Source organism: Sitophilus oryzae, unplaced genomic scaffold (genome assembly GCF_002938485.1).
Source record: "Sitophilus oryzae breed Bouriz unplaced genomic scaffold, Soryzae_2.0 scaffold_227_pilon_pilon, whole genome shotgun sequence".
NCBI classification, from domain to species: Eukaryota; Metazoa; Arthropoda; class Insecta; order Coleoptera; family Curculionidae; genus Sitophilus; species Sitophilus oryzae.
In genome coordinates this window covers 3,901,658-3,921,930 of record NW_022146782.1, presented here as the reverse complement: position 1 = coordinate 3,921,930, position 20,273 = coordinate 3,901,658, and the positions used below count along the sequence as shown (strand labels likewise).

The 20,273-nt window shown below is 31.8% G+C and overlaps 2 protein-coding genes and 1 long non-coding RNA gene across 6 annotated transcripts; 2 read left to right on the top strand and 1 right to left on the bottom strand.

The window, feature by feature from the left end:
• Positions 1-309: 309 nt before the first annotated feature.
• LOC115884323 (probable histone-binding protein Caf1) lies at positions 310-2,268 on the top strand. Of its 2 annotated transcripts, none has more exons than XM_030902867.1 (8): positions 310-483; positions 540-771; positions 834-1,036; positions 1,096-1,317; positions 1,379-1,579; positions 1,636-1,812; positions 1,873-1,956; positions 2,011-2,268. In XM_030902867.1, exons 1-8 carry the CDS (start codon positions 447-449, stop codon positions 2,154-2,156), a joined length of 1,302 nt encoding a protein of 433 aa, XP_030758727.1. In that variant the 5' UTR covers positions 310-446; the 3' UTR covers positions 2,157-2,268. The 2 variants fall into 2 exon arrangements, with proteins under 2 accessions (XP_030758727.1, XP_030758726.1); XM_030902866.1 differs by having other exon boundaries at positions 1,096-1,320.
• Positions 2,269-4,821: 2,553 nt separating this feature from the next.
• LOC115884299 (homogentisate 1,2-dioxygenase) lies at positions 4,822-17,495 on the top strand. The gene is made up of 9 exons (XM_030902840.1): positions 4,822-4,930; positions 4,995-5,149; positions 5,212-5,323; positions 5,479-5,662; positions 7,401-7,629; positions 7,763-7,940; positions 8,017-8,190; positions 16,957-17,091; positions 17,260-17,495. The coding sequence occupies exons 1-9, from the start codon at positions 4,919-4,921 to the stop codon at positions 17,386-17,388; spliced, it is 1,308 nt and encodes a 435-aa protein (XP_030758700.1). The 5' UTR covers positions 4,822-4,918; the 3' UTR covers positions 17,389-17,495.
• Positions 12,625-14,567, bottom strand: LOC115884300. 3 transcript variants are annotated; one of them, XR_004050539.1, is made up of 4 exons: positions 14,036-14,567; positions 13,877-13,963; positions 13,584-13,702; positions 12,625-13,532 (listed from the first exon to the last, which is right to left on the bottom strand). It is a non-coding gene; the product is annotated as an uncharacterized LOC115884300 (long non-coding RNA). The 3 variants fall into 3 exon arrangements; XR_004050540.1 differs by having other exon boundaries at positions 12,625-13,514; XR_004050538.1 differs by having other exon boundaries at positions 12,625-13,702; positions 14,036-14,563.
• Positions 17,496-20,273: the final 2,778 nt, after the last annotated feature.

Below are 20,273 nucleotides of genomic sequence, written 5' to 3'. Positions count from 1 at the left end.
ACCAGAAGAGTCTGACCAAGTTCATGATGGGTTCATGTCATGACGACATAAAAGGGTGTCTAGGGCTTTATTATCTACAAAGGTTGCCTTTTAACCAAGTATCCAAACTTAACCGAAAGAAAATCCCTAGACAGAAGAAAATAAATTTAAACTTTAATTTAATATATGTTATAAACTGATATTAATAAAATTTATAACTACAAAAAGAAATTGTTATTTTTCTTGTTTTTAAAAAATGTTACCTAACTTATTTATTTTTAAAAATTAGTTTTTTAAAGAAGCAGTAGCCATATTGATTTTACGAAAATTTACGTTGGCTATATTGTCTGAATTTGTTTGGCGGGACGTTCTACAAAAAAAAAATATTTTATTTAAAGTGATTTAAAGGCGTTTAAAGCGACTTTATTATATGATATAAGTCAGTTAAAGATATACTTCAGTAAAAAATGGGAAGTTTAGGAGATAAAGGAGGAGATACTGCAGGTTTGTTTGTCTAAAATTTTTGAGTTTTCTGTGCAAACATCTAGTTTTTTGTTTAGAAACCTTCGACGATGCTGTCGAAGAACGTGTTATTAACGAAGAATACAAGATATGGAAGCGAAACACGCCCTTTCTGTACGATTTGGTCATGACCCACGCCTTAGAATGGCCCTCATTAACAGCCCAATGGTTACCTGATGTTACACGTCCCGAAGGAAAGGACCATTCACTGCACAGATTGATTTTGGGTACTCATACAAGCGATGAGCAGAATCATTTGTTAATTGCCAGGTAATTTAGGGAGTTTGTACTGTTTAACGGCTGTATTAAGTGCTGTTATATATCAATTTCAGTGTGCAATTACCAAATGAAGATGCCCAGTTTGATGCATCCCATTACGACAATGAAAAAGGAGAATTTGGAGGCTTTGGTTCTGTTTCTGGAAAGATCGAGATCGAAATTAAAATCAACCACGAAGGAGAAGTGAATAGAGCCAGATATATGCCCCAGAATCCATGTGTTATAGCCACTAAAACACCATCAAGTGATGTTTTAGGTATGTCATCAATTTTTTATATTTTAATAGTGTTTAAATTGTGTTTAATAACATTTTAGTGTTTGATTACACCAAGCACCCTTCTAAACCTGATCCCAGTGGAGAATGTCATCCGGATTTGAGACTGAGAGGCCATCAAAAAGAGGGTTACGGATTGTCTTGGAACCCGAATCTTAACGGATATTTATTGTCAGCTAGCGACGATCATACTATTTGTTTGTGGGATATTAATGCCACACCAAAAGAGAATAGAGTTATTGACGCTAAAACGATTTTCACAGGTTGTAAGGCCTTCACTCTCAAAGTATTTAACAAAATAGTAAAGTTATTTTGTATATTCAGGTCACACAGCTGTTGTTGAAGATGTGGCTTGGCATTTACTGCACGAAAGTCTGTTTGGTTCAGTTGCCGATGATCAAAAATTGATGGTTTGGGATACAAGATGCAACAATACCAGTAAACCATCTCATACAGTCGATGCTCACACTGCAGAAGTAAACTGTTTAAGTTTTAACCCATATTCAGAGTTTATCTTGGCAACAGGTACTAAAAATTTGAAACAACTTTAATAAAAACTATTTAAAAATATATATTTTTAGGTTCAGCTGATAAAACTGTAGCTCTGTGGGATTTGAGGAACCTCAAACTGAAATTGCACAGTTTTGAGTCACATAAAGATGAGATTTTCCAAGTCCAATGGTCACCACATAACGAAACTATTTTGGCATCGTCGGGAACAGATAGGAGGCTCCATGTTTGGGATTTAAGCAAAATAGGTATTTATTTTCTATAAATTGTTGTTTATATAAACTAATTTTAATTAAATTATGTATTAGGTGAAGAACAAAGTGCAGAGGATGCAGAAGATGGTCCACCTGAATTGCTCTTTATTCATGGAGGACACACAGCTAAAATATCCGGTAAGATACAGTAAAAAGTTTTTTTTTTGATACTTAACGATGTATTTTTAATAGATTTTAGTTGGAATCCGAACGAGCCATGGGTAATTTGCTCGGTATCTGAGGATAACATAATGCAAGTGTGGCAAATGGCTGAAAACATTTACAACGATGAGGAACCGGAACAGCACACTTCAGATCCCGAAACGCCAGCTCCATAAATCACAATTATTAATAATACACATATTTATTATCATTGTACGAATCTTGAATTCCATTTTAGTTGTAATTTTACTTATGTTTAAGCAAATGAATAAACCGTTTCTACTACAACTAGCAAAAAGAGTATATTTTTTAATATTGTAGGGCTGCTGAGATTGAAACGAGTCCATCTAAAGCGTCGTCTACACCTAAAGTTTTACCTGTCGGTTAAGATGGATTAAAAACTCAAATATCATATACGCTGGAAGTTTAGCTGCGGTTTTATCAATAATTATAGAATTCTGATTAGTGAGTTTTTTTACTACAAATCTGAATTTTTTTAAGTTGATTTCTATAGAGTTGCTTAAAAGAGTGTGAGTGTTAGGATGTTTTTTTTAAATGGAACACCCTGTATATTATTGCATTTTTGACTTCCTTTCTGATCACTTTGTGTAATACTAAGGTATTAAATATGTGTTGATAGTTTCAAAGATAAATAAATAAAAAATATATATTTTTCAGCCTTTATAAAAAAAATAATAAAAAAAATATTACAAATACAAGAAGTGCACTAAAATAAAAACTATACGAGGTATTTACTGTAATTGGTCTGTACCGACTTTGCTATAAATATCGTAATCTTAGATCAAACGTGTTCAAAATTCTACGCCAAATTTTCTAAAATAAAAATAAATTTTCTTCGTTTGTTAAATGGAAAACCCTGTATATTATTTTTTTCTTAGATGGAGTATTAAAAAATGAACATTTTTTGTATTTAAAGTATTTCAAAATTTTGAAGAGTTTCGCAGATATTCGCGGTAATATATATTACAAATGGCTTTTTCAATATTATTTTTTTTATCAAAACCACCTAATGATGTTTGCGTGGTGTTTTACCGTTGAAAGAGCTTTTTTTTTAATTTCCCATCTAACAAAAAATAATCTACAGGGTGGTCTACTGAAAAAAAAACAAGAAAAATTATTTTATATTTTCGAAAGTTTGGCATAGAATTTTGAACACCCTGTTTGATTTAAGATTACGATATTTTTAATAAAGTAAGTCCAGACCAAGTGTAGTACGTACTTAGCATAGTTGTGACTTAGCACGTTATTAGCGGGTGTTGCGTTAAAAATTGACTCGCGCATATCGTAACCTTAATCGTAACCGTGATAAGGTACGCGTAAATACTGGATGACGCTATTCGGTTTTCCGATATCTCTCTAATAACTGTGCCGGTCAGGCGCTGTGCACAATTTTAGAGGCCATAAGTGGGCGTGCTATGTGCGCAAACAAGTCACCTAACTAGTGCCCGATTCCGAAAATTGGAACTACGAAAAACAATAAAGAAAAAACAAAGATTATAATCTGAATAGAGAGATATCGCTAAACCGAATAGCGCGCATGGACGTTAATAAGGCCAGGTGTTATTTCCTTTACGTGAGGTGGTATTAACTCTCTTCATTTATAGTTATCGGATTGGAAAGAATTCTGTTCGCGTCGCGTCCGCTATTTAAACTTAACCTAACTTTGAATTTAAAACTTTGAAATTGTTTTGTTTACTAGGTATTTTAAAACTAAAGGGCTAAAGTGCTTATTTCCAGTGCTTTATTGTTGAACGTCCGCCAATGGGTTTAGGACAACAAGCAACAAATTCTCTTAGAAGGGCTAAGTCGTCATCTGCTGTAAACCTAATAAGACTCTTTATAGGTTCTTTAGTATTGGAAGAGGTGGAATCCATATTTTGGGCCATATTTAAATATCAAATTACCTAATAAAACTAAAGCAATAATTCAAAACAATTCAAACATAACCTAAAATAAAAGATCTCGCCGGCCGGCTCCGATTGTCAAATACCCGCACATGCCCATTTAAGCAATTTTTAAACGTTATCAGAGGTTATTTAGAAAGAGTGCTTGGTGTAATTGATCCGCAAATTACGTCAGGCCGTAACGTTATTAGCGGGTGTTGCGTTGACTCGCGCATATCGCATATCGTAACCATGATAAGGTACGCGTAAATACTGGATGACGCTATTCGGTTTTCCGATATCTCTCTAATAACTGTGCCGGTCAGGCGCTGTGCGCTGTGCACAATTAGAGGCCATAAGTGGGCGTGCTATGTGCGCAAACTAGTCACCTAACTAGTGCCCGATTCCGAAAATTGGAACCACGAAAAACAATAAAGAAAAAACAATGTTTATAATCTGTATAATCTGTGATGTAAATAAGTGATCAAGAAGAAAGCAAAAAATGCAATAATATACAGGGTGTTCCATTTAAAAAAAATCATCCTGATCCGCTCACACTTTTTTGAGTCACCCTGTAGAAGTTAAAATATTTTCCTGAAATAGTACATATTACTTTAGGCACAGAATATTTTTGTTCTGTGCTTTAAAAATGCACTTATTACACAAAATTCTTAAGTTCTTTTTTATAGGACCTACAAATGCCCGCGACGCATTTTTGCTGCATGGACCCTGTATATTGTTTATAAATACAAATTCTTTTAAACAACTTATTAAAATATTATGAGGCCGTATTTGAATGCGAATAAACAATAAACAGATTAATATTAATTCAATAGATTTACAAACATTTGAAAATGTTATATCTATCTTCATAGTTGTCAGTTAAAAACAAGTTTTCTAATTATTTTAATAAACTAGTAACAATATATTTGCATAACAAGCTTTTGAACGGTATATAAAAACATGGGAAATTTACTTCAAGAATTTATTTTGTTTTTATTTTATTGTAATGCGTTTCAGAGATACTTTTAAACATGGCTTTAAAGGTATTTATTTTTAAAATATATTTTTTTTATAAAATACTGTGATTTTGTGTGTGATATTTTATAGTATTTGAGTGGATTTGGTAACGAATTCTCCTCAGAAGATCCCAGATGTCCAAATTCATTGCCAAAAGATCAGAACAATCCCCAAAAATGCCCTTACAATCTCTACGCAGAACAACTTTCAGGGAGTGCTTTCACAGCGCCTAGAACTCAAAATTTGTAATTTTTTAACGTTTTTGCAGTGATAAAAAGACGAATTATAGTTTTTAATTTTGTTTTAGACGTACATGGCTGTATAGAATCCTACCATCAGTTGGGCATCAACCATTTAAAAAGTTTCACGGGTCCAATCTAACTCACGATTGGTCAGAGCAGGAACCAGATCCAAATCAAGTAAGTCATGGCTGTTTTTCTTTAATTTTATGTACAGAGAAACGGGATATTTGCGACAAAAATCTGTTTGGGAGGTTTTTCAGAATATTTGGTCACTCTGTAGATATCAAATTATTAAAAAAACGTTTTTATTCAAGTAAATTATTAACTTTTAGATGAGATGGAAGCCTTTTGATGTGCCCAAGCCAGTGGACCAAGTGGATTTTGTTCAAGGCTTGAGCACAATATGTGGTGCTGGTGATCCCAAACTAAAAAACGGCTTGGCCGTTCATGTTTACAGTTGTAATGCTTCAATGAAGAACAGAGCATTCTATAATGCTGATGGCGACTTTCTAATAGGTAAAATCTTTCTTATTTTTATATTTTACGATTTAGTCAGTGTTGAATACTATTTATTTCATTATAAATATACAGGGTTAATCTCAAATAGACTCAGAAACACGCCTACGACTTTTTTCTGCGAAAAAATCTAGAAAATTTTGTGTTTTTGGAATTTTTAATTATAATTTATACATGGGCGCCGGACAGGGGGGGGGCAAGAGGGGGCATTTGCCCCCCCCCCCCCCTGGATCACTGAAACAATAAAAATAAAAGCTATATCTTCTTACATCCATCTGTAAAAAAATAATCATTATTATGAAATTGTTAGGTGTTACCTGTAAAAAATAAAAATGTGGTAATTATTGGGAAAACTGGAAATCGTCCGATTTTTCACCAAAATTAGTATACACACTATTTTGAGGTCGTAGATTACGAATCTACTTTTTCTTGGCGGTCTCTTACCGTTTTCAAAAAACGGAAAATTATTTCAACATTGAATTTTTCTTTATTTCGGCCCTATAAAGTAATAATTTCACTATATTTTCATTATATTATAGTTTATCTAAAAGCTACACTTGATTGGGGATAGAAAAGTGTCCAACATTTTACTGAAAAACACTTTTCTTAACAAAATAGCAAAGAAAATTGAGACCAGATGGAAGTTTGACATTTGATATATCCTTCTTTCTCTCTCCTATGTAATAAGAGAGACAAATATATTCTAGACCTAATCTAGAAATTTTAAAATTTACAACGTTGCCATATCTTCTATTTTTCGGGTGATTAGGGATTTTAAATAAATTACCTATTTCGACAATAAGAGATCGACAATAATTAAATATACACCTATATCCAAAAATTACGCGGAAGAGTTTTGATTGCATTGGTTTTAACTTCTTTGCGGAGGGGGCTAATCTTTTTTTAGTTAATCTAATAATATAACAACAAAAGATTAACACCCTCTGCATGGAAGTTGTAACTAATGCAATCAAAACTCTTTCGTGCAACTTCGTGGCTATAAATAGTCAGATCTCGTTGGTAAAATAGCAGTTATGGGAAGGAGCCGTTCTTCTGGCGACCGCGACCGCCTTTCGTAATTCCAGAATGAGCGAAAAAACACGCTAAATTTAGGATTAGCATTGGCAACGTTGCTTTAAATGCCAGAAACACATAAGCTTACTTCGGGCTTCTCTTATTACCGATTCTGAACCGTCCTAGAACTGTGATGCGTATGCGCAGAAGGAAATATGAAGATATTATTTCATTTGCGCATGCGCTGCAGAGTTCTTGGACGGTTCAGAAAATCGGTAATACTCTTAGAACCCGAACAAAGCTATAACCTAACATTTTCAGATTGTTTACAAATTTATTTTAGCAAATTTTCCTCTATTATGCATAGAATTGGTTAAAAAAGTAACAGAAAATAGCAAAAACATTATTGATTATTGAATACCTAACAAAATATGTGTAAGAAAACCTTAAAAATATGAGAAATTAAGAAAAATTCGAAATAATTATCGAAATTATTTTCCGTTTTTCTGAAAAACGGTAAGAGACCGCCAAGAAAAAAGTTCAGATTCGTAATCTACGACTTCAAAATAGGGTGTGTATACCAATTTTGGTGAAAATCGGACGATTTCCAGTTTTCCCAATAATTACCAAAAATGTCAATTTTTTATTCATTTTTACCTTGCCCCCCCCTAAATTTCATTCTTCCGGCGCCCATGAATTTATAAATATTTGTTTTTATTGACAGTACCACAACTGGAGGCCCTTGTTATAATAACAGAACTTGGAAAAATTGAAGTGGCACCCAACGAAATATGTGTGATTCCCCAAGGAATTAAATTTTCAGTTGATGTTTCCAAGCCATCCAGAGGCTACATTTTGGAAGTTTTTGGAAGACATTTTACTTTGCCAGACTTGGGACCGATTGGAGCCAACGGTTTAGCTGATCCCAGGCATTTTCTGACCCCAGTAGCTTGGTAAAATTATAACAAACCTACACAGAGTGATTAATGATTCTGAAAAAGCTTCATATCAATTTTTTTTTAAATACATGGAGCTTTTTAAGCAAACTGGACCATCCTGTATATGATAATATCCTTTTTTGTACAGGTATGAATTAAGAGAGGATATTTCTTACGAAATAGTAAATAAATATCAAGGAAAGTTGTTTGTCTGCACTCAGAATCACAGTCCTTTTGATGTGGTTGCTTGGCATGGAAATTACGTACCTTACAAGTACGACCTAAGTAAATTTATGGTGATAAATTCAGTGTCGTTTGATCACTGTGTAAGTATTTTGACTCAAAGATATGATAAAATTTAATTTTATCATAACTAAAATCTATATTTTGGTTATTTTATAGGATCCTTCGATTTTCACTGTGCTGACTTGTCAATCAGAAAAACCCGGAACTGCCATAGCTGATTTCGTTATATTTCCACCAAGATGGTCAGTACAAGAACACACGTTTAGACCACCATATTATCACAGGAACTGTATGTCTGAGTTTATGGGACTAATCACTGGAGAATATGAGGTAAAATCACAGATAACACATAATCCAGATGGCCATTGCTTACGGAACAGCATGTTTTCGATGAGACAGTTCCCTATTAATGACACAGAGGGCGCCTATAGCCAAATCTAATAATATTTTTAAAACGAACGAATTTCGAGCCACACCACGGCCACGCGATGTGAAGCGACGTAGCCGGTTGTTCATATTTATAAGCAAATTCCCGGTCAAACCCAGGAAAATGTATATTCGGACTTTAATACTATACAATTGGATATGAAAATACTAGTCGCAGTGGATGTTTGAAAGTCAGAATTTCTAGATGAATATATATGCTATTTATAGCCATGAAATTTATAATTTAGATTTTATTCTTATTATTTGTCTCTTAATATTCATTAGCTGAAAATAAGGGTAAAGGTTATCTATATAGTAATAAATAAAATTTGGCACATAGGTTCCTTAAGTGATGTAAATGAGCACTAAGAAGGGATTTTTGAAAATTCGACCACTAAGGGGTGAAATTAGGGATGAAAAGCTGCATAAAAATTTGTTAAAATCTGGTTTAAGAGTATGAAATTTTTTCACGAGTGCTCCTTGACTGACGTAATTGAACACTAAGGGGCAATTTTTGGAAATTCGCTCGTTAAGGGGGTGATATGGGGGGGTACTTTTGTATACAAAAAAGCATGTCCTAGGACTACGAAATTTTGCATAGAGGTGCCTTAAGTAGCGTAACTTAACAGTTCGATTATACAAAGCGATTTTAGGAAATTCTTCTACTAAGGGGTGAAACTGGGGGTGAAATTTTGCATATTTTTTTAAAATTAGTCCGAGGAGTTTGAAATTTGGAAATTGTTAATTAAGCGACGAAAGTGAGTACTCAGAAACTGTAGTACTCAAAAAAATCTGTCCTAGAAGTATGAAAATTTGCACAGAGGTTCATCAAGTGATGAAAGTTATACTCAGAAGCGAATTTTGGGCATTCATCCCTTAAGAAATAAGGGATGAAAATATGTACAAAAATTTGTTAAAATCGGTTTTAGAAGTATAAAATTGTTCGCAGACGTTCCTTATATAAGGTAATTTAGCACTAAGAAGCAATTTTTCGAAATTTTCCCTCTAAGGGGTGAAATGAGGGGTGAACTTTCTGAAAAAATCTGTCCTAGAAGTATGAAAATTTGCACAGAGGTTCCTCAAGTGATGAAAGTGAGTACTCAGAAGCGAATTTTAGGCATTCGCCCCATAAGAATTAAGGGATGAAAATTTGTACAAAAATTCATTAAAATCGGTTTTGGAAGTATGAAATTTTGCGCAGACGTTCCTTATGTAACGTAATTTAGCACTCAGGAACAATTTTTGGAAATTCGCCCTCTAACAGGGTGAAATGAGGTGTGGACGAAAAAAAAATTGCTTGTTATTGCTAAATTACGTCACATAAGGAACAAACAGAATTTCATACTTCTAAACCCGATTTTAACAAATGTTTGTACGAATTTTCATCCCTTATTTCACTCTCTTAGGAGATGAATGTCCAAAATCCACCTGTACAAAATTCCACACTCGTAGGACTGTTAGTTTTAACTAACAATTTATTAAAGTGCAACTATATAAAAATTATACAGGGTGGCGCCTCTCATACGACTCGGAGGCTCCAAGGAGAACGACCAGTTCGTATTGAAATGAAATTTTGTGAGCATATGTAAGTTAATTCTGCGCACGTTTTAAAAAATATAGAGAGTTCTACAGGGTGTCCCCAAAAAGTTACACATCAAATTTGTGTTTTTTGTAACGGAATACCCCCTTTATTAACTAATTTTAGATTCTAAGAGAAAAAATAAAGGTGTGTTTTATTAGGGAAGTATATGACTGAAATGTAAGGTTTTAGACTTACTTAAGATTTTGAAGAACAATTTTTAAATTTCAAGAAAAACTACCTAAATTGGAATTTACTCTATTGCACTTTAAATCAAATTAAAACCTGACCCATAAAGTTATACAGGGTGGGGCAAAATTAATGTTGAACATTGGTATAACCTGTATAACTCCTTTAATACCCACCCTGTATAAATCCTTTAGTTTAATTGAATCACCCAGAATATTATTCCGATATTCAATGGGAAATTCATGTCACTTCCAAATACTATTAAGGTTGCCGGCCTACCCCTCAAACAAAGATTTTCCTAGATATTTTCATTTCTATGATTTAGTGTGAATAGATCTTTATTATTTGATAAAATCTAGGGTGGCTGTGATATGTCTGACGTTACTTCAACATAGCTGTCAAATTAGTTCAACTTTAGCAACTAGTTATTATTTTGTGTCAGTTCGTCAGTTGAAACAAAAAAAAATCTAAGAAATTTTCCGAAAATAGAAACTTATCCTACATCAGAAAGAATTGATATGATTCTACTTTTAGATTCAAATTTTTGTTATATAATTATACATTTATATCTAATTTTAATTCTGTGATAATTAATATATGTTTTAAACGTATGTGGATGTTGGAAATGATGGTCGATGACATTCCCCATATAATTTTACATATCAAATGACAGCGATCTTCATTTCATAGCCATCGCTGACGCCGTTTTTTTTTCGATCATACGGTATATGGTAAAAGCCATCGATCACCATTTCTAAGGTAACTTAACGCCGTATTTTTACATACAAAATGTGCAAAAAATTCTATATGAATGAACTCACCACAATTTTCTATCCACTTTGTACATAAATTAGGATCTCTTGACGCAGGAAACTTAAACATATGTACACCTGATTTCCGAGAAATCCCACAATTATAAAATTGGCACTTATTACCAGACATTTTAATAATAATTTTATTATCACTAATCACACACAGTTATAATCAAAGACAGTCAAAGGTAAATTACCCGCCTTTTTAAAATATCCGTTAAAAACAAAAGACAGTAACGACATATCTAAATCTTCTATCTTTGTCGCATATGGTTCGTTCCTTTATTATTCCGTGATAAAGGGAAGGAATAGAGATTTTCTATGATAAGTGGTAAAAGCTAGGTTTTCATATGTACAAATTTGAAAAACTTTCCAGGAAATTCGGTCATATTATTTTCATTAATAAATTGTTTATCATAAATAAATTTATTAAAAAAAAAATTTTTGAACGAATATTCAAATTCTAAACGTTTCAATTAACAAAAAAAATTGGCCAAGTGCGAGTCGGACTCGCGCACGAAGGGTTCATTATCATTGAATGTACCATTCACACATTATCTATACTCTGTTTTTTTTTCTCAGGTAAGATTTCGACAGACGATGACAAAAGAAAAGCAGATGACGTCCCATACCAATCTATTTATTTTACTAAAAAAAGTTTCTAATAATTTTAAGTTAACTATGGATGGGTTTAAATATAAATCCGTCATATGTCGCCTCTTGTTGTTTTTAACCAGTTTTATTGGTTTATTTCAAAAATGACAGATCGTATTTCAATTTTATTGGTTTGACGGAACGATGAACGACAAACGGATGCCGATGCGTATGAACTCGCCTTTAGATTTTTGACGCTTGTCAAAGTCTTGCCAAATTGTAGGTTATAATTTTGTGTCAACTTTTGTCAAATACTCTGCGTTTTGGAAGATGATGCATTTTGATTCATGATATTACGTGTGTTTTGTGTCTTTTGAAGTCAAGTGGAAGAAAAATCGAGTTAAAATTAACTGTAGACCTAGAGCAGAGTTTATGGTTAATACTCGCTACTCAAGCAGAAAGTCTTATACACCAATAAAGTTACCATCAATCTGCCATCAATAAAGTTCGTATACCATCTCGTCGTAGATAAGTGCATCTCGAATATGGTAGAAGGACCGTATTAAACACATGCTAAAAACTGGAGTAGCTGTAAAATATCGACATCGCACGATAGGTAAATAATGGATTTTAGTACTTCAGAAAAATAATATCAAAAAGTACTGGTTTAAAAAAATTAAGATTAAAGTTAATTAATCAACCTTTAAGGTATAAAATTTGGTAAGTGTTATTATTAATAAAATAGTTTGTTTTATTTATGTTGTTTTATTTATTCCTGTAGAATATTACAAATTTGTATTTGTACATAAGTTATATTGATAAATATAATCGTAAATGCGGGAAGTTTCATAAAGCTTGAAAGTAAGAAATAGTTCTTTTTTATATTTTTTTGGTATGTGGTGTCTTGTTCTTGTTTGTGTTGTATTAACACATACCGTTTTTTATTAAATAAAATAACTGGATTACATTTTTTCAGTTTTATACAGTTTTTTTTCACAATATTTTGAAGTAATCACTTGTCAGTCAAATTTTACATATATTAATTTCCTGCTATGCGTTCCAGTTGTACCAACTTATCTCTTTGTAAAATAAAATAAACTACTTTGAAAAGAAAATGACAGACACATCTATCACTGTCAAGGATCTTCTCGTTGGACAGACTATATACAACATCAGACATTATATTATTGTAAACTTTTTTCCGATTTAGCTGAAATTTTGAATGCGCTTGTAAGTAATTTAAAAAAAATGAAGAAATACATTGCTAAAAATTGTATTAATCAATAATAAATAAGTAAAAATAAATATGTAAAAATATGTAAAAATAAAAAAAAAGACTAAGAAAAAGTCACCTTGCCTACGATTCGAACCTGCCTCACTACGTCTCAACGCCTTCAAATCCTAACGCCTTTAACCACACGGCCACTCGAGGACTTGAATATTCTGTGTAAAATTCGTACTTAAACGATAATGTTTAGTGAAAGTACTTTTTTATTTATAAACATTTATTTAATTCTGTTTTTAGTATTTGTTCTTATAGCGGCAACATAGATACATTATCTGTAAAATTTTCAACTGTCTAGCTATAAAGTTAGTTAATAAGAATTAATAGGTGTAGCATATTTCAACATTATTCACTGGTTTTAAAAAGATCAAAAAATATGCATGTGTGTTTATAGTATAAATGAATTGCTCCTTACGTTAGTTCTTATTGATATAATAGCAAAAAAGTATAAAGTATAAGCGCAATTTTATTAAAAATATGTTATTCTAAGTTAGAATAACATAGAGTTAAGAAAATATGTGTTACAATTTCTAACACATAGGTATATTTTTTTAACTCTAATGTTCTAAATTAATTGTTCAAAATATAATTGTTATTTTTTTCCTAGGAAAGATAAAACTTCATTAATTTTCATAAATAAATTTATTTCTATTAAATTTTATAGAGCAATATGTACTACAGTTTTATTTCACATTTTGTAATACTGCTTCGGTGCGGTGCCCCATTGCTATCTGTGACTTCATTCAAATTATGAAAAATCACTACTGATCTAGAAGATAAAATGTACCTAAGTACCATAATATTATAATCAAAAATGACTAATTTTGTAAATTATTACCTATAATGGTTAGATGAGATGCATGTAAACTTCTTTAGGCTGGTTTCTTAAAGTTAGGTGATTAATTATCTTCACATCGTCATAGGCTCTAATCAATTGTAGATTATTCTTCAATCAACCTGAAATATGTAATATTATTTACTTTATATCTATGAAAAATTATCATTTTCTTTATGAAAATTTTGAGTTTAAATTTAAATGTGATTAGAATAAATATACGTCACTAATTAACATTTTATCACAGGTAATATTCTATATTACTTTATGTTTACTTTTGTGAAAATATTACTTACCTATAATATTTAAACGAGTTCCTGAATGTACAATTTTACTTGTTTATCGCGATGCCGAGTTCTGAATCTTGTATTGGTTGTCTAAAACTGTTTGATTTTGCTTAGTTATATTGTATCCTATATTTTATTAAACAAACTCAAAATAATGTTTATAATTACCTTCATCAGCCTTTATACCATTAAAAGTCATTATTATCAGTTATTATTATGTAGTATGTAGTTATTTCTTTGAGTTATTTGTTGTTGTTTGTTTTCAAAGATCATTTTGAGGTTAATATCATATGAAACTTTTCGTAATTAGGCAACTGGTAAATGACGTGTGACGATAAATTAATAAAATAATAATGTACGTATTAAGTTAAATATTTATATATTAATTTAACATCCGGTATTACCTAACATCCATATCTATTTCATGTTTATAAATTACATAATTTTTAATTTTATATATTCATAATGAAATGAAATATATTTCGATATAACGTTTGGCAACCACGCAACTGAAGTGCAAGCGACATCTGTGCAAGAGAAGCAAAACCTCCCAAAAAAGTTAGAAAAGGAATCTAAAAATTTCAGATTATTCAAACGTCACTCCAATATTTTTCCAAATTGGAGTGAAATTGGGGTGACAATTTTTAACACGTAAGGAGCCATCTGGATTATGTGTTATCTGTGGTAAAATCATAGACTTAAAATAAAATATAGACTACACTATTTACATCTCAACGCGGACAAACAACCTTTTTTGTACACATGTTTACTTCTGGGTACAGTCTGTGGTACAGTCGACCGAGCCTTCCACATCCAGCCTATGTTGTCACGTCTTTAATATTATCAATATTTTTTTTCTTGTTATACACATATATTGAGATATTAATACTACAGTTTAATAAAGTAGGTTTTAATATTCCATAGATGTATTAAATAGTCCTTATAATACTAAATTATAAGTCGGATACTGTTTAATAAGGATAAGTTCTTTACAATATGACAACACCGATTAGAGGCGAGGAGCCTATTCATTCATTTATTACCTTGTAGTACGTGTCGCACGTGTGCGGTAAAGCTTTGTTGCCGCTATCTCCCCGGCTGTATTAACGCATTTTCTTAGCTTGTAGTCCTTAAGTGTTTATTTTATTGACTTTTCTGTTCAAAAACTATAAAATATGGTTCGCCAGTGCCAAATTTGCAAGAAATTTGACTTAAATAATCCATTTAAGTCTTGAAACGACTTTTTGACCGGTAGGCAACTCTCAATTTACCCATTGGCAGTCAGTGGCGTTGTTGTAGAAAGGCGCTTATTTAGATAATATTTTAGTAAAATGTAAAATCTGAATTTTTTCTTCTACATTACATTATTTACTTACTTACATTGTAACAAAATCATAATTATAACCCTGTTAATAATTAATAATGTTTTTATTAACAATATATTCCGGTTTATTCTAAAATTATCTTCAGAATCTAAAATAACATACAAGAATTTTAAAATGATATTACATTATGAAACAATATTTTTTAATATACCGGGTCGTCTCAAAAGTGGCTCAACCCTATAACTTTTTTTTTTTTTTCAGATAAAAAAACAGATTTGTATGTTAGTAGGTATATGACATAAATTAGGATTTATTGGACGTATTCAATTGTTTTTGGTCTCTTCCTGTTTCACCGAAATGATTACATCTTTCGATTTTTAAAGGCACCCTCGGTATATTGCTACTTTATTCGATAAAAAATGACACTCTGAATAGAATGACATATCATATGTCAACTTTTGACATTGTCGCTTAAAAACATATCCTATTTTAAATTTCAATCCAATTTTTTTCAATCCACTAAGTTTTAATCAAGGAGCCTTGGAAAAATAGTTTTGATGGTCTAATATAGGTTTCGTGTCTTGTCTAGGCCGGTTAAAAGATGTACAAATCGTATTTTTAATCATACATATGTCAATTTTTTCAAATGGAACAAGGGTGACTCATTAGCATATTTAGAAAAAGCATTTTTTTATGAATATATTGATACCACACACTTGGTATTTCGAGTCAAATTGTCGCTATGTCAACCGCGTGTTACAATTACAATTAAACCATATGCGAAAATGTCAAAAGTTGACATATGATATATCATTCTATTCAGAGTGTCATTTTCTATCGAATAAAGTAGAAATATACCGAGGGTGCCGTTTAAAAATTAAAAGTTATAGTCATTTCCGGTGAAACAGGAAGCGACCAAAAACAATTGAATGCGTCAATCAATCCTAATTTATTTCATATACTAACATAGTAAATCTTGTTTTTTTATTTGAAAATATAAAAAAAATATGGGGATGAGCCACTTTTGAGACGCACCCGGTATAATAAAGACAGTACCGAGTTCAAATGTAGTTTTTTATTTTATCCACTTCCTATCACCTTCCTTGCTTTAATGGAACAGATTTATGTTTTCTCTAATTTACATAATAAGACATCACTTAACCAGAAAAAAAAATTACAACAATCATATTTTTTTCTCTCCTGTCGCCGATTCTATTATATCTGTGGAATAGATCCTGTTTTGATTAATATTAGGGGTTGTAAATGTTTGACTAAAATTAATAATTTATTATTAATTTCAAAAATTACCTAATTTCGATTATAAAATTTCTTCTATAACGTGTATTTTATTATTTTTATCCTTTTTGGACTCTAAAAAACCTGTCCTAAATCTTAATAAAATATAAAAAAGTTTAAATACGATATATTTTTAATTTAATTATAGCTTCATTAAAATAAAAAAAATTACCCGGCTATGATACGGAGAGTTCAGGTGTACTTGAGAAACGAAAGACAGTGTTGTGTTTCTCGACAGAGTCGTCAGGGAACGACCGTTACGACAGAGACAACCTATCTATCGCTCGTGTCGCACTCGTTATAACCTAAAACAATAACACAACAATAACAAGACAGTGTCTGACCGCATGTTCCAGCTATTTATGAATGAGATGCTCAGTCTATATTTTATTTTAAGTCTATGGGTAAAATAGAGTTATTTTCAGTACATTACATTGGTTAATTAATGTCTTTAATTAAATTTTACAGGCAAAGAAGGGACATTTTTCACCTGGAGGGGCTACTTTACATAGTATAATGACTCCCCATGGACCTGACAAAAATTGTTTTGATTTTGCATCTAAAGAAGAACTGAAACCATATAAAATTGCTGTAGGAACTCAGGTATTTAACATACTAATACAGGTATAGTCTGCCCAACGAGACGATTCAAGACAGTGACAGTACTGTCAGTTTCTGTCATTTGTTCCATGTCGTCTGTCTAAATCTTCCCTCGACTCGTTGGACGGACTATACTATACAGTATAATATTTAAACAAGAATATTTTCTAGGCTTTTATGTTTGAAAGTTGTTTGGGATTGGCTGTTACAAAATGGGGTGCCGAGACATCTGAAAAACTTGATCCAGACTACTATAAATGCTGGCAAGGTCTCAAAAATAATTTTACAGGACCTGTTTGACGTTAAAAACTTCAAATTTTACCTAGACTGAAGTACAAACTATTATTTTGTTGGCTTTAAATTAAATTTAACTTATATAATATGTATATTTTATATTAAAATAAATAATTTTAGGTCTATTTGTGACTCGTTTTTAATTAAGCTGTTGAAATATTTTGCGGAAATACCGTATGATCAACTGCGTCCAGTTGGGTTAACTGGAAATAAACATCAATGATATTCCCCATATAATTTTACATCTCTTTGAATAAGAAGACTAAGGAAGGAGCATAATGCTATCCATGTATTCATGCATGGTGGGCGGAAAAGCCACCATAAAAGCTCTCTAGGGTGGGGATCCTTGACAGTTCTGTTTGACGATTCATTTGACACATTTGAATTTGATTTGAAATTTTGTGGATTTGTCAGTCTTTACGGAGCTGATTTTATGTTATTTATTCTACTACTGATAGTTGTATAAAGGTAGTAAATCTAGATGGAAATTGTGGCAGAACTTAAATTAACAGTGACACTATCGCGATTTATCGAAAAAGACTCTAAAATAGTTGGTTGTGTAGCGTGCGGTAGATCTCGGCAAAAATTGAGTGAAATAATGGAACAACTTTTCGCTAGTAAGTGACTATATAATATACATACGTGTAGTAAACCGATCATTTATGAAATTCACTTAAATTAACTAAATTATATATTTTTTTTGCATTTTAGCTTTTATTTACTACTTGTCAAAGATTAAATGTCAAAGAATTTAGATACGTTAATTTGACTTACCTGCTTCAGTAGCGTATCGGATGTTTGTGTTAATAAATACTTATTATAACTTATCTATTTTTATTAGAATTATATATTTTTATAACAATTTTAATAACTACCAACATTTATTCACAACGTAAAATAAAACAACAAATTATTGAGTCTACCCCACGTCTACCCTACACCATAGTTTTACATTTTTTAAATAAAATTAGAACGACACTGATAAACCGGAATTTAAGTCGGCCATATTTGAGGCCCATCGCGGTGTACCTAAGATTTTTGATATGCTCCTTCCTTAGTCTTCTTATTCAAAGTTACATCTTAGATTAATAATAATTTTACATATCGACGGTTGAAAGGAGAAATGGCTAATACCCCACTTTTGTGGAAATTGAGTTATTTATACCTTCGAAATCAGCGAATTTTTCTGCGTCGATCTACTTAGGTTTCATCCTAATAATCCTATGGTTTGGCGCATTAAAATTTTAAATTTTGAATAAATTACGAGAAACATAATGTCTTAAGCAACAGAGTTTCAAAATAAAACAGACAAACAGGTCTTCTGTAAAGCTACGAAAGTGGCGAACATAGGTGGCGAATTAGCAGTTTCTCCTTTCAACCGTCGATATAAAGTGACAGCGATCTTCATTTCATAGCCATCGTTGACGTCGTTTTTTGTGGCTGTCCTTAAACTGCCGTTAAACGGTAGCTTACTAAAATGCCGTTAATAGGTATGACGTCGTTGATGTGACGCACTTGACGGCTTTATGAAATATAGGAATTTTATAAGGACTAACCAACGCTATCCACTCCACCAAATAACCAACTTAATCAACGCCACTAACCTCGACATTTATAAAAAATATAAAAAACAAATATAAATTAGTAAAAATCAACCAACCCCACCAAATAACCAACTAACCAATGAATTAACACCCTCCAAATAACCACGCTAACCAACCCGCCAAATAACTAAACCAATGCAACCAAAAAGAGTGAAACCAATGCAATAAGATCACGCTATAAGCAAAAAAAATATAAAAAAGTCTTGGTCGGCCTGAGATTTGAACCACGGACCATTCGCTTACGAAGCGATAGCCTCAGCCACTGATCCACAGGTGCTCTTGCAAAATGCTTAAGGCTAGGCATTAGTTTCCGCCAACATAAAAAAAACGCCGTCCATTTTGGAAATGACCATCGATATTTCCTATACAGGGTGTCCCAGAAAATAAGTATTTTAGGGGGTGGTAGATGTCGATAAAAGAAACATTTTCTCTTTATCGTTTTTCAAATAAGTCCAAAATAACGGAGTTATTTTACTTTGAAAATTTCCAAAAAAACAATGATTTTTTGCTAAAATTTTGAGAACCACTGGATCTTTTCTGGATTTTCTTTCTTGTAAATTTAATCTAATACCTATGTTGCCATATTATCAAGAAATTAAGTTTTTTTTAACTAAAAACTAAAAAAATTTCGAATTTTCTAATCTTCTTTCGCAAAAAACCCTCATAGGCGTGTTTCTGGTGTTGAACTATTTATACTACCAGTTAAAATACTTGCACTTATTTCTGGGACACCCTGTATAATTAAAAAAAAAATGACAGCGATCTTCATTCCATAGCCATCGCTGACGCCGTTTTTCTGTATGCTAACTGGAAATATTTTGGAAGCAGTTTTAAAAGAACAGTCCCTCTATCAGTTTGAGTTTATATTTTTATTATGATTGCCATTGTTATCTGTTCTCTGGACAGAAATACGGAAATATATTGCAAATACTAAAACCACAAAACACATACACAAGAAGAAGTGCGAGCACCTTGCTAAATATTGGAAAGTGAAATTGACGTTTAAATTTGACACTGTTGACAAGTCTACTGCTACTAGCGCCCCCAATTTCGCTTGTAGGAACTACGGACTAAATTGTCACGCATGGCGGGAAGTTTAAAAAAATAAACAATTTTATTTCTTCATTTATTTTTAATTATGACATACACAAAAACACAAAAAATACACCATTTTTAAAAATATGTTTAATATCAATATCAAATATACAACAGAAATTAATTTCACCACAATAAATTAATAAAATTAAAAGAATAATGTTACAAGTAGATCAAGGGACAAAATTAATT

Bases quoted from the DNA above. Each gene is read 5' to 3' on its own strand.
- LOC115884323 (XM_030902866.1), top strand. From the start codon at position 447: ATGGGAAGTTTAGGAGATAAAGGAGGAGATACTGCAG. The intron at 772-833 runs GTAATTTAGGGA...TATCAATTTCAG, and splicing joins AATCATTTGTTAATTGCCAG to TGTGCAATTACCAAATGAAG. The intron at 1,957-2,010 runs GTAAGATACAGT...TATTTTTAATAG, and splicing joins ACACACAGCTAAAATATCCG to ATTTTAGTTGGAATCCGAAC.
- LOC115884299 (XM_030902840.1), top strand. The intron at 7,630-7,762 runs GTAAAATTATAA...TTTTTTGTACAG, and splicing joins TTTCTGACCCCAGTAGCTTG to GTATGAATTAAGAGAGGATA. The intron at 8,191-16,956 runs GTAAAATCACAG...TAAATTTTACAG, and splicing joins TAATCACTGGAGAATATGAG to GCAAAGAAGGGACATTTTTC.